The sequence below is a fragment of the Schistocerca americana genome, chromosome 3 (genome assembly GCF_021461395.2).
Source record: "Schistocerca americana isolate TAMUIC-IGC-003095 chromosome 3, iqSchAmer2.1, whole genome shotgun sequence".
Taxonomy (NCBI): domain Eukaryota; kingdom Metazoa; phylum Arthropoda; class Insecta; order Orthoptera; family Acrididae; genus Schistocerca; species Schistocerca americana.
The window spans coordinates 572,802,020-572,819,057 of record NC_060121.1 but is presented as its reverse complement, the minus strand read 5'-3'; the positions used below and the strand labels follow the sequence as shown (position 1 = coordinate 572,819,057).

The following is a 17,038-nucleotide window of genomic DNA, read 5'->3' as shown; positions in this document are numbered from 1 at the left end:
ACGAGAACCAAAGGGTCCTCTGACAAAAAGAAATGGCAACCCGGACCATTAAACCTGGCTGTCGCGCCGTATGATGGACGACAGTCGCGTTGGTACCCCACCGCTGTCTGAGGCGAATCCGACTCCGCTGGCCCGCGGGCTTAATTCGAAGCGGGAATCAGCATAAAGACTACTCTACTTCAGTCGTTGAGATTCCAGGCCCAAGACGGGTCTGGAGACGCCCCGGAGAGCAGTGGGGTATCGACGTGACTATCACTCGCCATACGGCCCGACAGCCAGCTTTTAACGGTTGGGGTACCATTTCTTTTCATAGCAGGACCACTTTGCTTGTCATTCGTGGTACCCTACAGTATAGGGACACGTTGACGATATTCTACGCCCCCCGTTATTGCCCTTCACGGAAAATCATCCTGGGCTTACATTTCAACAAAGCTCGCTCACATTTGGAAAGAGAGTCTACTGCTTATCTTCCTGCTTGCCAAACCGTAAATTGGTCAGCAAGGGCGCCGGACCTTTCCGTAACTGAGAAAGTTTGGAGCATTATGGGCAGGGCTCTCCCACCATCTCGGGATTTTGACGATCTAACTCTCCAATTGGACAGAATTTGACATGACATCCCTCAGGAGGAAAGCCATCAACTCTATCAATCAATGACAACCTGAACAAGTGCTTGCATAAAGGCCAGAGGTGGACTATTGTGTGATTCACTTCCCAAATTTGTGAATCTCTTCCTCGTGTACAAATCATCCATCATTTCTGAAATTGCAATCACTTGTTTGCCTATGCTTGTGCGTCACATTTATCGATATCCGCACCAGTTTGATAATTCCTTGATGGTACGTCATTTTCTTTGTTTTAGTGTGTCAATAATTTGCTTATAAGACATACTCCCATATTCTAGAGAAATAACGAGAATCTAAAAACAGCTGGTGTTCCCGCATTCCCCTGGGGGGCGCAGTCACAAACAGACAACCCAGGCAACTGCTAACGTCCAGAAACCAAAGCTTCTAACGCTGCTTTGGAATAACCCTCAAATAACATCCGTTTGCAGGACGATAGCATCGAACAACGCCCTTTATAGCAGAGTTGTGAGTTATGCGATGTACTGAGGCCGTTTGTGCGCTTAAAACATCAAACCATATATACTGAATGCCTCTCACTACTGGTCACATTGGCACCCACTACGCAACTCCCAGGGTCCCACAGGCAAGCAAGACCGCGCACACATGGACAGTCTTACGAAAACTGCCAGGGAATACTCGCTGACTGCCGCCCAGTATCTCGAATCACTGCCCTTAGAGGCTGTCCTGGCGATGACAGCTATTCAAGAGCCCCCTGCGGGTCGTTATGTGCAGATCTGTTGACTTGCAGAGGCTCATACCCATCAACTAGCGGTTGATTATAATTATAGTGCAGTTACTCACAGAGGTCCAGTACAGGCTGCAATTCTCGTATGGCAACGACACTTGCCAGATACTCTAATGCGTTAATGTGGAACATATTAACTGAAGTAAAAGAATTTGTTCCTGTTTTCGCCACCTGATGAATATCTCCCGCTGCGAACGCAAAAAAAGTCGTATGGCAATGTTTCCATGCGTAAAAGAGTAGCATAGAGACGTGTGCAAGTAAGAAAGGTCTTTACACAGTTTATTCAGTATCAGCGTCGAAGGCGTAGACGAGATGCTCTACAGAACCAGATCTGCACCTGATGGCCAATATTGGAACTATTTTTTACCAGCCCAAATTGGTTCCGCATGAACGCTTTAGCGTATCTGTTAAGTCCTGCTGCCATCCGATAATTGGAGTCCATATCGTACCTCCATGAGTAACTCCACTTAAACCATAGCCAGCTACTGCTAATAATATTTCAAATGCATTTTGAGATATTCCTATATCTTGAGCCTCGCAATACTTTTTTTGCACAAATCAACGTATACATAGTGAGAAAGTGTTTCCAACGAGGCAGTTGCTAATATCCGTAGTATTTCAAAGACTTCAAGACTGACTTTCAAATGCAACCTCGTAAGCACCATTTCCATGTGAACTTAAAATACCTCTCAGTTGTTGGATTATTTCCCACAGACGCCGCGAAATACTACCCCAATAGATTTCTTTAACAGATTAACTACTATCTTAAGCGTTCAACTACAGGTCTCTTGTTTTTCAAATCTTGCAAATTTCCCATCTTGCTTTTCTTGTATCCCGGTTGTTCTCAGGTACAGAATACGGTTGTTCAGAGTATGTCGTTCAAGGTTGTTTTAGTCCCTCACAAGTATCTAAAGGAATCCACATTGGAGCTTCCTGAATTCCTTCTTCTACTGAACACAAAGCTTAGTTGCTTTCTCGAGTTAGTCTCAATTAGTTAGTATGCTACTAATTTTCTATTTTTTCCTTTTTATTTGTCAAGTACTTACCTTAGTTAATGTGTAGAACGTAAGATGTTAATCATGTCATGCAGTAGTTATATCGTGAAAATTTCTTCCTTTCTGTAATTTGAGGATTATGCCTTATCAGTCTCGATGATCCACCAAAATACTTTTGCATCAGGTCGAGGTTATACATTATGTGCAGGAGTCAGATCACACGATTTATTTTTTACTGATTCACTTTCCTCTTAACAAGTGATTACATGTTACTATCCCTACAAATAGCGTCCATTGATGCCTACTTTCAGAAGGAGAGTAACAAGGTGAATAAGTCACAGAGCTTCTGTTTGACTGCAATACCTATGGCACACCTCTCAGCGCCGACACTAACTGAAATGTGTAATACGTCCTTTTGCAGGTTTGTTCTCAAGAGCTATTATTCAGAGTAGTAACTTCGTCGTCGCAAATCCATTCTCAACAACAAATGCCCGGACTCATTCTTTCAAACTAGGATCCATCCTCGGCTACGAAACCAACAATTCACAACAGCTGATCGACTTTCTGCAGTCTGTGAACGTTACAGACCTTCTGGTAAACGACTCACTGATCCAGACAGATGTGGTAGGTAAAAACACAACTTTCTCCTTCTGCGTACTGCATGTGAGCAAAAGTGTGAACAAGATTTGACGTGTGATGGAAGGGGGAAACGGGGAGGGGGGACTTTGGGTCACGCGGAGACTGTTAAGGGGAAGTTCAATAGTTTTGTCGCAAACTTGTTTTGAGTTTCACGACAAGTAGCTTTAAAATGATAGCAGTTAATGTTTGTTATATCTTCTGGATTTCTTCAAACTGATAACTGGTTGTAGACGACGAAATGTCTTGAGTCCCATGTGAATCATGGACCTTACAGAGACCGGGCTGACTGCTTGCCTGAATAACGCAGATAACACGTGCTATCACAATTTAGTGGTATCTTCGAAGAGGTCTGTCTAATTCGTGGTTCCTAAAGAGAACCAACAACCTTTTTAGTAGTGTAGGGGAACTGTCTTTAAGACTGATGGATCTAGGTTTATACAGTGAGCCAACATGGTCTTACTGGTTTGGTACTGTGAGCTGTTGAAAACAAGGGACAGCTATTGTAGCATTTTCTGTGCTAAGACCATGCAGTTAGTGATGATGGTATCCTCTTACGTAAAATATTGTATCTTTCGGTGGAGTAGGTCGTCATAAGAAATACCAGCACTGGTACTTTAGAGCAAGGTGCGTGGAATGTTAAATACTTTAATTTGGGAATGTAGGTTTAACAATTCGAACGGGAAATGGATAGGCCGAAGATATACATGGTGGGAATTAGTGGAGTGCGGAGGAAGAAAGAACGAGATTTTAGGTTTTGTGAGTACTGGATTATCAACACAAAATTGGATGGGGGTAATACAGTATTAACCCTAAACCTTAACAAGAAAATAGGAATACAAGTACATTGCTACGAAGAGCATTGTGAACCCGTTGTAGCCAAGATAAAGTTGAAACCAGTTCACATCACAGTGGTACAGGTTTGTATGCCAACTAGGTCTGCAGATGAAGAAACTAAAAGAATGGATGATAAGGCAAAGGATATTATTCAGGTAGTTACATGACATGAAAATTTAGTTTTGTGGGCGGCTTCAGTTCGGTAGTAGGAAGAGGAAGAGAGGGAAAAAGATATTTGGAGAACATGGACTGAGAAATGGAATGAAAGGGGAAGCCACCTTGTAGAATTTTAAACAGAGCGTACTTCAGTCATCATTAACACTTGCTTATAGAATCGTGTAACGAGGTTATATACGTGGATTACAGATTGATGATATAATGATAACGCAAAAATAACAAAACCAGATTTTAAAATGCAAGGGGCAGATGTGGACTCCGACTATAATTTATTGTTTACGACCTGAAGATTGAAACTGAAGAAATTGCAGAAAGGTGAGAAATTAAGGAGATGGGCCTGGATAAATTGAAGGAACCAAGGGTTGTTGAGAGTTTTAGAGCGAGCGTTTGTTAACCTTGAACTGAAACTGTTGCTAAGAGTATATAGAATACGATTTGGTAGCCCTGAGGGATGAAGTAGGAAAGAAGCAGGGAATTACATAGATAAAAAAAAACAAGTACTAATTTAAATTCTTGGATACCTCAGGGGAGACCGAATGTAACTGAGGAAAAGAGAAAATTTAAAAACAAAACAAACGGAGTTGCCGAAAGGGAATACAGATATGTAGAAAATGTAACTGGCAGAAACTGAAAAATAGCTCTGTACTGATTTGGTAGAAGACAAATGCAAGGCTGTACAACAGAGCGTAATTAGGAGAAGAATAGGAAAATTACAGAGGTCGTTATCGAAAAGGGAAGCTACTGAATGAATAACAAGAGCTTAGATGGCAAACCGTTACTAAGCAAACAAGGTAAAGCTGATTGGTGAAAGGAATACATAGAGGGTCTGTGTAAGAGAACGAAATTGAGGACGAATATTAAAGAGCAGAAGAGATGGCTGGAGACCTGATATATGACATTTGCGAAAAAAATCAGCAGAACACTGAAGGACATAGCTGCAAAAACAGTGCACCTGATGTAGACAAGGTACCCTCTGAATTACTGAGACCGCTGGGAGAGCTAGCCACGTCAAAAAAATTCCAACTCGTGTGTAAGACATAGGGGACAGGCGAAATACCCTCACACTTCAGAAAGAATGTAAGAATTCCAATCCCACTAAAGACAGGTGCTGACAGGTGTGAATACTACTGACTGTCAGTTTAATAAGTCGTGTTTGTAAAATAATAACACGTACTATTTACAGAAGAATGGAGAAAGCAATAGAGTCAGATCTTGGAGTAGATCAGGAAAAATGTAGAAACACCTGAGGCAATAATCACCCTACGTCTGCGGGCGCTTATGACCTCAGCTGTTTTGCACGCCAAAGCAACAACAAACTAACAAATCTTACGTGTAATAAGTCGATGAAAAGCAAACCTACGTTTATAGAATTTGAAAATGTAGACAGTTTTTGACAGTGTTTACCGGAGTACACTCTTTGAAGTTCTGAAGATGGCAGGGATAAAATAACTTTGCCCAAAGGGTATTTGCTACTTGTGCGGAAATCAGACTGCAGTTACAAGAGGGGAGTGATACAGTGTTGTAGCCTATTCCAGACGTTACTCCATCTATACACTGACCTAGCCATGAAGGAAACCAAAGATATATTTGGGAAGGAATTAAAGTTCATGCAGAATAAATAAAAACTGAACGTTTCGCTAATGACAATATAATTCTGCCAGCAATGACTAAGGGCTCTGAACGGAATGAACAATGGCTTGAAAACAGGTTACAAGATGAAAATCGTAAAAAATAAATCAAGCTAATGGAATGTAGATGAAGTAGAGCCGGCAATGTTGAGGGAATTAGTTTGGGAAATGGAACAATAAAATTAGTAGATGAGTTTTGCTTTCGGGCTGCAGAAAATTGATGATGGCAAATGCAGGGAAAATATAAAATGCAGACAGGAAATAACAAGAAAAAGCATCTCTGATTAGGAGAAATTTGTTCACATCTATTACAAATGTGGAAGCTAGGAAGTCTTTTCTGGAGATTTTTTTCAGGAGGGAAGTCTTGTACGAATGTGGACGTGAACGACAGGCAATTACGACAAGAAGAGAAAAAAAGGTTCTGAATTACAGTGCTGTAAATGAGCGCTGCAGTTGAAATAGGTAGATCTAATAACTTAGGAGGATATACTGAAACGAATTTGGAAGAAAGAAATTTACGACGTAACTTGTGTAGAAGAAGGGGTCCTTTGATAGGCCACAACTTAGGCGTCAAGTGATTCTTATTTTGGTAACGGGACGAAGAGTATGGGGTAAAACTTGTAGAAGGAGACCAAGGCTTGAATATTGTGAGCGGGCATGTAGACTGAGAGATGAAGAAGATTGCACAAAATAGACCAGCATGGAGAACTACATCAAACCAGAACAACAGCAACATTATCATGAGAGATGCTGCAAATCTATATTTAAGGAAAGTATTTATTTTAATAGTATCAGCAGCAAATTGTCACAAATTTCAATCATTTAATTGTAGCATTCGTATCTATAAATGGAAATAAATCATTAATATAAGTCTCTATACAAGTGAGTAACACATTTAGAAAATATCAAAAATGTAATGTTCTTAATGTTATCACTGATCAGTCATTAGTTTTTAAAAGTCAACAATTATAGTGAAATATCCCATTCATCACATGTAAAATAATGAGAAAAGCAGCATACAACACATGTAAGTGTGGTGAGCTGCTAAGTTGGTCTTCCTCCAGGTGGGGCTGGGCCTACCAAGCCATATCTTCAAAATGCTTGAAGTACACAGAATTCTTGAAGTCACAGTGAAGACACTCGTTGTAATTTTTTTTTTTTTTTTTGAGGTTCCTGTCAAATACAGTCTATAACATTTTCACAACCAGTGTGAATGCTACCACTTGAAATGCATTGAGGAACTTTTATGACATTCCAATCCATTCCACTCCATGCCACTGCATGGTGGCCAACATTCTCCCAGGTACATATGGCCAGCTACTGGTTTTAGAATACTGTTTTCAGAGCCACGTAGTTTAAGAACAATGCATTAATGCCGAAATACATTGAACATATAAGCTGACAGCTACTAGCTTTCCAGCGCAGTTTTGATAACTTGTATCTGACAGACAGTGTCAAGTAGCGGCGTATAAAAGGACAGCTTTTGGTGTTACAATACTCTTTGAAAATCCAGTATGTGAGACCCACTAACAAGTTGTGGCTCATACACTGTCATAGTCTTCTCTTAGAATACTATATGAGCTATGAATATGTATTTGTTTCAGTCAACTGTCACTGCATCGCCTGCCTAGCATTGTAGTTTCCACTGTATGACAGAATGAAAATGAGGGTATGTCATCGTTGGCAGGGAGGCCCCATCCGGGGAAGTTCGGCCTCCAAGTGCAAGTCTTATTTCAGTCAACGCCACATTGGGTGACTTGCGCGCCCGTGATAACAATGAAATGGTGATGAGGACAACACAACACCCATTCCCCGAGCAGAAAAAATTCTCCAAGCCGGCCGGGAATCGAACCCGGGCCCATTTGCGTGCCAAGCGACCACGTTACGTCCCAGCTAAGCAGGCGTATTGTGACTGAATAAGTTAGCATTATTAGCAGAAGATGAGGAAGGTTGTCTACTGCCATATACACCGGCATGGAGTTGCTATAATATTGTTTTTCTTGTTTGGCTTTAAAAGTGGATAGCTGAAACTATAGATACCTCGTTTCGTACCTATATATGCACCTCTTTGCGTCTGAAACATTGTCCACCACGTCTTTGGCCATGTTGCATTCCTCTGCCCGAAAATGGCGCTTGGTCAGTTCGTATGCCTTTGGTTATGTTGTGTGTTTGCATCTCATATTCAGAGCTTTGTGAACAGAATGTGGTATCATTTAGCTATTGATTATGGTACATACAGTATTTACTGAGTCTTACAGAGGGGTTTGGCACCATAGTACCACTCGGCAAAAGCCACAAACTTCTCTGGAAGTTCTTCTTTAACATGCCCTCATTTAGGCCTAAAATAATCACTGCCTGCTTAGCATGTTATCGTAAATGACATGTACTTTGTACAGTTAAAGAACAATTCAGACGTGGAATTACCACTGTGGCACATAATTTGAAAGTTCACTGCTGCGCTTTAGGTAGCAACTGTAAATTATAAATTAATTAGGTTCTATCAGTAGGGACAGAAAGTTGGCTGAAACCACACGTAAACAGTCATGAAATCCTAAACTCAGATTGGAATGTATACCGCAGAGACAGGCTGGACAGTGAAGGGGGAGGCGTATTTATAGCGATAAGAAGTGCAATAGTATCGAAGGAAATTGACAGAGAACCGAAATGTGAAATAATTTGGGTGAAGGTCATGGTTAAAGCAGGCTCAGACGAGGGTAACTGGATGTCTCTATAGGCCCCCTGCCTCAGAAGCTGTTGTGGCTGAGCACCTGAAGGATAATTTGGAAAATATTTCGAGTAGATCAGTTGTAGAATTTTGGAACACCTATTATGGTCGAGTATAATGACTTTTCTGGAGACTAGAAATCTACTCTGTAGGAATCACCATGGGTTTCGAAAAAGACGGTCGTGTGAAACCCAGCTCGAGCTATTCGTCCACGAGACTCAGAGGGCCATAGACACGGGTTCACTGGTAGATGCCGTGTTTCTTGACTTCCGCAAGGCGTTCGATACAATTACCCTCAGTCGTTTAATGAACAGAGTAAGAGCATATGGACTATCAGACCAATTGTGTGATTGGATTGAAGAGTTCCTAGATAACAGAACGCAGCATGTCATTCTCAATGGAGAGAAGTCTTCCGAAGTAAGAGTGACTTCAGGTGTGCCGCAGGGGAGTGTCATAGGACCGTTGCTATTAACATTATACATAAATGACCTTGTGGATGACATCGGAAGTTCACTGAGGCTTGTTGGAGATGATGCTGTGGTATATCGAGAGGTTGTAACAATGGAAAATTGTACTGAAATGCAGGAGGATCTGTAGCGAATTGACGCAGGGTGCAGGGAATGGCAACTGAATCTGAATGTAGACGAGTGTTATGTGCTGCGAATACACAGAAAGATAGATCCCTTATCATTTAGCTACAAAATAGCAGGTCAGCAACTGGAAGCAGTTAATTCCATAAATTATCTGGGAGTACGCATTAGGAGTGATTTAAAATGGAATGATCATATAAAGTTGATCGTCGGTAAAGCAAATGCCAGACTGAGATTCATTGGAAGAATGCTAAGGAAATGCAATCCGAAAACAAAAGAAGTAGGTTACAGTCGGCTTGTTCGCCCACTGCTTGAATACTGCTCAGCAGTGTGGGATCCGTACCAGATAGGGTTGACAGAAGAGATAGAGAAGATCCAACGGAGAGCAGTGCGCTTCGTTACAGGATCATTTAGTAATCGCGAAAGCGTTACGGAGATGATACATAAACTCCAGTGGAAGACTCTGTAGGAGAGACGCTCAGTAGCTCGGTACGGGCTTTTGTTAAAGTTTCGAGAACATACCTTCACCGAAGAGTCAAGCAGTATATTGCTCCCTCCTACGTATATCTCGCGAAGAGACCATGAGGATAAAATCAGAGAGATTACAGCCCACCAGAAGCATACCGACAATCCTTCTTTCCACGAACAATACGAGACTGGAATAGAAGGGAGAACCGATAGAGGTACTCAAGGTACCCTCCGCCACACACCGTCAGGTGGCTTGCGGAGTATGGATGTGGATGTAGATGTAGATGTAGGTGACAATAATTGTGACTGACTAACTGTTTGTGTCACCTAACACTACTGTAAAGTATCCAGTCTGGCCATTCTTGCTGCTGTGTGTTAGGCACCAATATGTTTAGCATGTAAGTCGCGACTGGAAAATGGTTACCTGAGTGCAGACCACTGACACTTCTCATTGGGCAGTGTGCGAAGGCTGGAGAGATGCACAGTTATATGTCTCCAATTTTAAACGATTTGATGCTCCTGGTTTATGTGGCTAGATCCTCCAAAAAATGACGATCTTCGTGAGATTAAATTTATTGCAGGAGTTGTTATCCTCGTAAGCGTTAATAAGACTCCTCGCCTCTATCCCTATCCACCAGCTAACAAAAAATCGCTGTATCAGTGCATGTGCAACATAGATTTACAATATGGTCCCTCACCTTCCCCAACATGAAGATGTAGATACATTGGCTCTCATGAAATTCACCCTCAGCTCTCCCACTCTTACACCATTATCGAGATTTTAACACAGAGATTGTTGTTTGGGTTTCTGAACCCACCAATTAAGGGTCTCGTAAAGTCATCACAAGTGTATCAATTAAACAGAGGACACTGTCCACACATCAACACTTCAAGAGGGTCGTTTATTGCTATTGACCACTTGGTATACTCTCGATACTTCGCACACACTCTGAATGGAGTGTGATCAATGGCTTGTATTCAACTGACCATTTCCTGATCTGTACTCACCTGCCAAACAGATTGATACCCAAAAGACAGGAGCCAATTTGGGTGCTCAGTAAGGAAGACTGGATGCTTTACATCCAACTTTTACGTTTATGCACTGTGGCAGTGTCTAAGGATGGGTCCATCATATTACCAAGTCTATTCAACACGCCACTGAAACATCCATTTCACAGGTTCTATCGAGGCTGCTTGCTTTACGATTGTCCATCTACTTCTGGAATATTGTTGTGCGTTGTGGGATAAGCGTCAAATTGGACATCAAAAGAGTTAAAAAATGGGCAGGTCGTTTTGTATCACTGTGAAAAAAGGGAAAGAGCACCAGAGATATGATATGCGAACTGAGCTGGGAATCATTAAATCAAAAGACTTTCTCGTTGTGGCAGAAACTTCTCTCCTCAGAGCGTGAAAATATTTTGTTAGTGCAGATCTGCACAGGGAGAAATGATCATCACAATAAAACGACATAAGTCAGGGCTCGCTCGGAACGATTTAAGTATTCGTTTCCCCCACGCTGTTCGAGAGGGAAGCTGTAGAGAAATAGCTTCAAGGTGGTTCGATGAATCCTCTACCAGGCAGAGTAACCATGTAGTTGCAGATGTAGATACTTACAGGTCGGCTAAAATGGCAGCCTTTCATTTGGTGGTGCTATGGAGGTCACTCAGAAGTCCAATCCAGGCAAATGGCTGACTGTAGGTTCAACGGACGGTCAACTGCAAAGAACTTCGCAGCCTTTCGGGCGACAAAGGTGAAATGTTACCTAATTATTAGAAATGGCAAGAAATAATCGTGGAAAAACTTCCTGAACATCATAAACTGTTCCACTGAAAGTTCAGTCGTATGGAAGGTCATTTGCAGGATTTCTAGTAGAGGTGGGAGAACCAAAGTGGCTGTTGCAATGGGGAACGGAAGTCTCCAGACCAACCCGCGCAACTTTACTCAGATCATGGCGCAATATTTTGTCAGAGTTAAGGCTCCGGCAAACGATCAAACAATTTGTCAACTTCACTACGTTTGCCAAACATGTAACCATGTACTGTTTGTTACAGTATTCCTAAAGTGAAAAAACTTAGCTCTGACGATGACATGTAGGCAGGTGTCGAAAGATTTTAGAATTCTGATATGTTCTGAAGCGGAATCTTATGGAATACCACTTGACAGTGGCCTAAAGGCGTAAACTGCAAAACTGGAGTAAAACTAATAATTTTCTACAGCCAACGGCGAACATCATGTCCTTCAAAAACGTGTACGGTGAAGTTTGAAAAATTTGTCAAACATAGACCGTATTGTGGCTACGAAGTCATTCGCGACGTATTTCATGAATCAAAATCTCTCGGTGTACATGCCTCGTCAATTCGTAGACCGTATTGGACGCATTTACCAGAAAGTTTTACTGACCGAAAATCTGGCAAGATGGCGAACGGTGTTTGTGTTGATGCTACGACAAAATGGTTCAAATGGCTCTGAGCACTATGGGACTTAACATCTGTGGTCATCAGTCCCCTAGAACTTAGAACTACTTAAACCTAACTAACCTAAGGACATCACAAACATCCATGCCCGAGGCAGGATTTGAAGCTGCGACTGTAGCAGTCGCGCGGTTCCGGACTGAGCGCCTAGAACCGCTAGACCACCGCGGCCGGCGATGCTACGACATATAGGTTTCGTGAAGACTATTATATTACATGTTATCCCACTGTATCGTGAGTTTCCACAACTATGGAAAGCACAAGCGGGGATAAAAACAATATAGCACCGCAAGTACCAAAATGGTAGAGGTGTCACATCATTCCAAGTCATATACTACGCTGGAACAGACTAAAGAAGAAAATAGGCTTCTATACATAACATACAAGTAGGAGTGCAATAAAATAAAATAAAAAATAAAGTTCTCCGACTCTTGCAAGGACGATGTACGTTATGCCATATTTGCCCAAATTACGGTATTTTAATGAACTGTTATTAGAGGACCAACAGCAGAGAATAAATTTTCGAATACTTGTGTCCTCTGTTGCAATGTGAGGGCGAAGTCATTCTAAACAATTTACTGAAAGTTTCACTGTCCATTCGCAGAAAGTTGATTTTATCATCAGGTTCCGAGTGTCATACTTCCATGACCAGGTGTCAGTGCTTATATTTGTGTCTCTTTTCAGATCTCTCATTTTAAGCAATTCCCTTCAGCAGCATTTGGTTTTCCTCTTCTTCTTCTTTAAACACAGTGCCAGAGTGTAAGAAATTCTTTATCTGCATTTGTAGCCATTGCCACTAATGTCGAGTTACATCATACAAAAAATCGTCTGCTTCAAAAGTGAGATTACAATGACACATATTGTTGTTATATAAACAGGCTTATTTTACAAATCCGTGGCTGAGTAGGAGGAAACTTGGCAAACAAGTTTGTTCGTATACGAGGGTCTTTTCAGTCACTGCCATTCAGATTCCAGGTTTCCGACGCCTCAGGATGGCCTCTAAGATGGTGGTGGTGGGGTTGGGGGAGGAGGGGGTTGGGGAAGGGGAGGAAGGTAAGACTTCAGTTCTACCAATGATGAAGGGGCAACTGCTGTGTTCTATTATGGAATGCTACGGAACCTCATAGTGCGAAGCAAATAAACCCTCCTCACTTTTTATTACTGCATATGGACCGTAGGAGACATTGCAGACTCGTGAAGTGAGGCAATTTTAATCCCAATTTTAAACACCGAGAAGGACCCTAAATGCTCTATTATTTCTCGTAGTGTTACCATCACTGTCTGCCTTGGGAAGGCCTTGCACCAGATGGTCAGTCTCCACCTTGTGTGGACAGACAGTTACCTCGTCGCCTCCAGAGCCCGTCAACAGATATCACGCTACCTTTGATAACATACGAGTCGAATTTTTTTATATGAAGACGGACTGTGATACCACTTGGAGGCACAATATCCTCAGTAGCTCCAAGAATGTTGCTTTCGAGGACTCTTACAGCCTTTGTATGGTCACTCCTCTCACTAGGAGTCAGTGAAGTAAAGTGGAAAGCAAACAAGGATTTCTGGCCAAATGAATATAGGATAATATCAACAGCAGCAGAAAGTGGTATGACGGGAGTAGGATTCATTATGAAGAGGAAGAGTGTGTGCTACTATTAACAGTTCAGTGATAGGGTTGTTCTTATCAGAACCGAAAGCAAACCAACACCGACAGCGAGAATTCAGGTATACATACCGACGTCGCAAGCTGAACATGGATTGAAAATGTGTACGAGGATATTGAAAGGGTAATACAGTATGCAAAGGGATGTGTAAATGGCGACCACTGTGGCCGAGCGGCTCTAGGCGCTTCAGTCCGGAACCGCGCTGCTGCTACGGTCGAAGGTTCGAATCCTGCCTTGGAGATGGATATGTGTGCTGTCCTTATAATAGTTAAGCTTAAGTAGTTCTAAGTCTAGGGGACTGATGACCTCAGATGTTAAATGACATAGTGCTTAGAGCCATTTGAACCATGTGGATAAGTAAATCTAATAGTCATGGGAGACTGGAATGTAGTTGTAGGGGAAGGAGCAGAAGAAAATGTTGCTGGAGAATATGCGTTTGGGACAAGGAATGAGAGAGGAGAAAGACTAATTGAATTCTGTAAAAAGTTTCAGCTAGTAATTGCGAATACTCTCTTCAAGAATCACAAGAGGAAGAAGTATACTAGGAAAAGGCAAGGTGACAGGGGAAGATATCCGTTAGATTACACCATGGTCAGACAGTAATTTCGAAATCAGATACCGGAATGTAAGGCGTACCCAGGAGCAGGCATAGTCTCAGATCACAATGTAATAGTGATGAAGAAATGGCTGAAGTTAACTATATTAGTCAGAAAGAATCAATATGTAAAGAAGTGGGATACGGAAGTACTAAGGAATGACGAGATACGGTTGAAGTTCTCTAAGGCTATAGATACAGCAATACGGAATTGCTCAGCAGGCAGTGCAGTTGAAGAGGAATGGACATCTCTAAAAAGGGACATCACAGAAGTAGGGAAGGAAAACATAGGTACAAGGAGGTAACTGCGAAGGAACCATAGGTAACAAGAGAAACATTTCAACTGATCGATGAGAGGAGGAAGTTCAAAAATGTTTCTAGAAACTCAGGAATAGAGAAATACAAGCCGGTGAGGAATGAAATAAATAGCAAGTGCAGGTAGGATGAGACTAAATGGCTCTAGGGAAAATCTGAAGACATGAAAAGGCAATGAGAATTTTGACAGACTCAGCATACAGAAAAATCAAAACAACCTTCGGTGACATTGAAAGCAAGGGTGACAATCTTAAGAGTGCAACGGGAATTCCACTGTTAAATGCAGAGGAGAGAGCGGATAAGTTGAAACAATATGAGGGGCAAGATTTGTCAGATGTCATAGAAGAAGATACAAGAGTCGATTTAGAAGAGGTAGGGGATCCGGTATTATTATCAAAATTCAAAAGAGTTTTGGAGGACTTAAGATAAATAAGGCTAAAGGGATAGATAACATTCCATCAGAATTTCTAATATCATTGGGGGAAGTGGCAACAAAACGACTATTCAAACTAGTGTCTAGAATGTATGAGTCTGGCGTCATTCCATCTGACTCTCGGAAAAGCATCATCCACACAATCCGAAGACGGCAAGAGCTGACAAGAGCAAGAATTACCGCACAATCAGATTAACAGCTCATGCATCCAAGGTTCTTGCAAGAATAATATACAAAAGAATGGAAAAGAAAATTGAGGATGCGCTAGATGACAATCAGTTTGGCTTTAGGAAAGGTAAAGGCATGAGAGACCCAATTATGTCGTTGCGGTTAATAATGGAAGGAACACTAAAGAAAAATCAAGACACGTTCATAGGATTTGTCGACCTGGAAAAAGCTCTGGGGCAAATGATGTGTCTTCATAGCAATAAGTTCCTCGTCTGCTAAAATTTCCTTAGTGTCCTATAATGTTACATCAATTTCACCCTCAGAGATAATGGAAAAAATTCAGAAACATCGTCCAGTACGCCTTAGATAAGTTCGTACCGACTAAGGTCCAAAGCGAGGGGAAAGATCCACCGTGGTATAACAATCATGTACGAAAGGTACTACGGAAACAAAGAAAGCTTCATCATAGGTTTAAGAGTAGTCGAATCATAGCTGATAAGGAAAAGCTGAACGAAGCGAAAAAGAGCGTAAAGAGAGCAATGAGAGAAGCATTCAACGAATTCGAACATAAAACATTGGCAAACAATCTAAACAAGAACCCTAAAAAGTTTTGGTCATATGTAAAATCGGTAAGCGGATCTAAATCCCCTATTCAGTCACTCGTTGACCACGATGGCACCGAAACAGAGGACGACCGAAGAAAGGCAGAAATACTGAATTCAGTGTTCCGAAACTGTTTCACTGCGGAAAAGCGTAACACTGTCCCTGACTTCAGCCGTCGCACGGACGCCAAAATGGAAAATATTGAAATAAACGATATCGGAATTGAAAAACAACTGCTATCACTTAGTAGCGGAAAAGCATCCGGACCAGACGAGATACCCTTAAGATTCTACAGTGATTATGCTAAAGAACTTGCCCCCTTTCTATCAGCAATTTATCGTAGATCGCTGGAAGAACGTAAAGTACCTAGCGACTGGAAGAAAGCGCAGGTCGCTCCCATTTTCAAGAAGGGTCATAAATCAGATGCGAATAATTATAGGCCTATTTCGCTTCCGTCAATCTGTTGTAGAATAATGGAACATGTTTTGTGTTCTCGTATTATGACGTTCTTAGATAATACAAATCTCCTTCATCATAACCAACATGGATTCCGCAAACAGAGATCATGTGAAACTCAGCTCGCCCTATTTGCCCAAGAAATTCACAGTGCCGTAGACACTGGCGAGCAGATTGATGCCGTATTCCTGGACTTCAGGAAGGCATTTGATACGGTTCCGCACTTACGTTTAGTGAAAAAAATACGAGCTTACGGAATATCGGACCAGGTTTGTGATTGGATTCAGGATTTCCTAGAAGAAAGAACACAACATGTCATTCTTAACGGTTCAAAATCTGCAGATGTAGAGGTAATTTCGGGAGTACCGCAGGGAAGCGTGATAGGACCTTTATTGTTTACAATATACATAAATGACTTAGTTGACAACATCGGTAGCTCCGTGAGGCTATTTGCAGATGACACGGTTGTCTACAAGAAAGTAGCAACATCAGAAGACTCGTACGTACTCCAGGAGGACCTGCAGAGGATTAATGCATGGTGCGACAGCTGGCAGCTTTCCCTAAACGTAGATAAATGTAATATAATGCGCATACATAGGGGCAGAAATCCATTCCAGTACGATTATGCCATAGGTGGTAAATCATTGGAAGCGGTAACGACCGTAAAATACTTAGGAGTTACTATCCGGAGCGACCTGATGTGGAATGATCACATAAAACAAATAGTGGGAAAAGCAGGCGCCAGGTTGAGATTCATAGGAAGAATTCTAAGAAAATGTGACTCATCGACGAAAGAAGTAGCTTACAAAACGCTTGTTCGTCCGATTCTTGAGTATTGCTCATCAGTATGGGACCCTTACCAGGTTGGATTAATAGAAGAGATAGACATGATCCAGCGAAAAGCAGCGCGATTCG

General features: G+C 41.8%; 1 protein-coding gene across 4 annotated transcripts in view; it reads left to right on the top strand.

Annotated features, from left to right (window-relative positions):
* LOC124605668 (carboxylesterase 5A-like) overlaps window positions 1–17,038 on the top strand; it is a 107,878-nt gene that overhangs the window by 58,020 nt on the left and 32,820 nt on the right. For 3 of the 4 annotated variants that reach the window (XR_006978670.1, XM_047137510.1, XM_047137511.1), the window contains exon 6: window positions 2,785–2,987. The exons of the other annotated variant lie outside the window; for it this stretch is intronic. Coding sequence is in view for 2 of the 3 variants with exons in the window: in XM_047137510.1 (XP_046993466.1) it covers window positions 2,785–2,987 (203 nt within the window). In the remaining variant the exon portion in view is untranslated. The remainder of the gene's footprint in view (window positions 1–2,784; window positions 2,988–17,038) is intronic. 4 annotated transcript variants of the gene reach the window in all.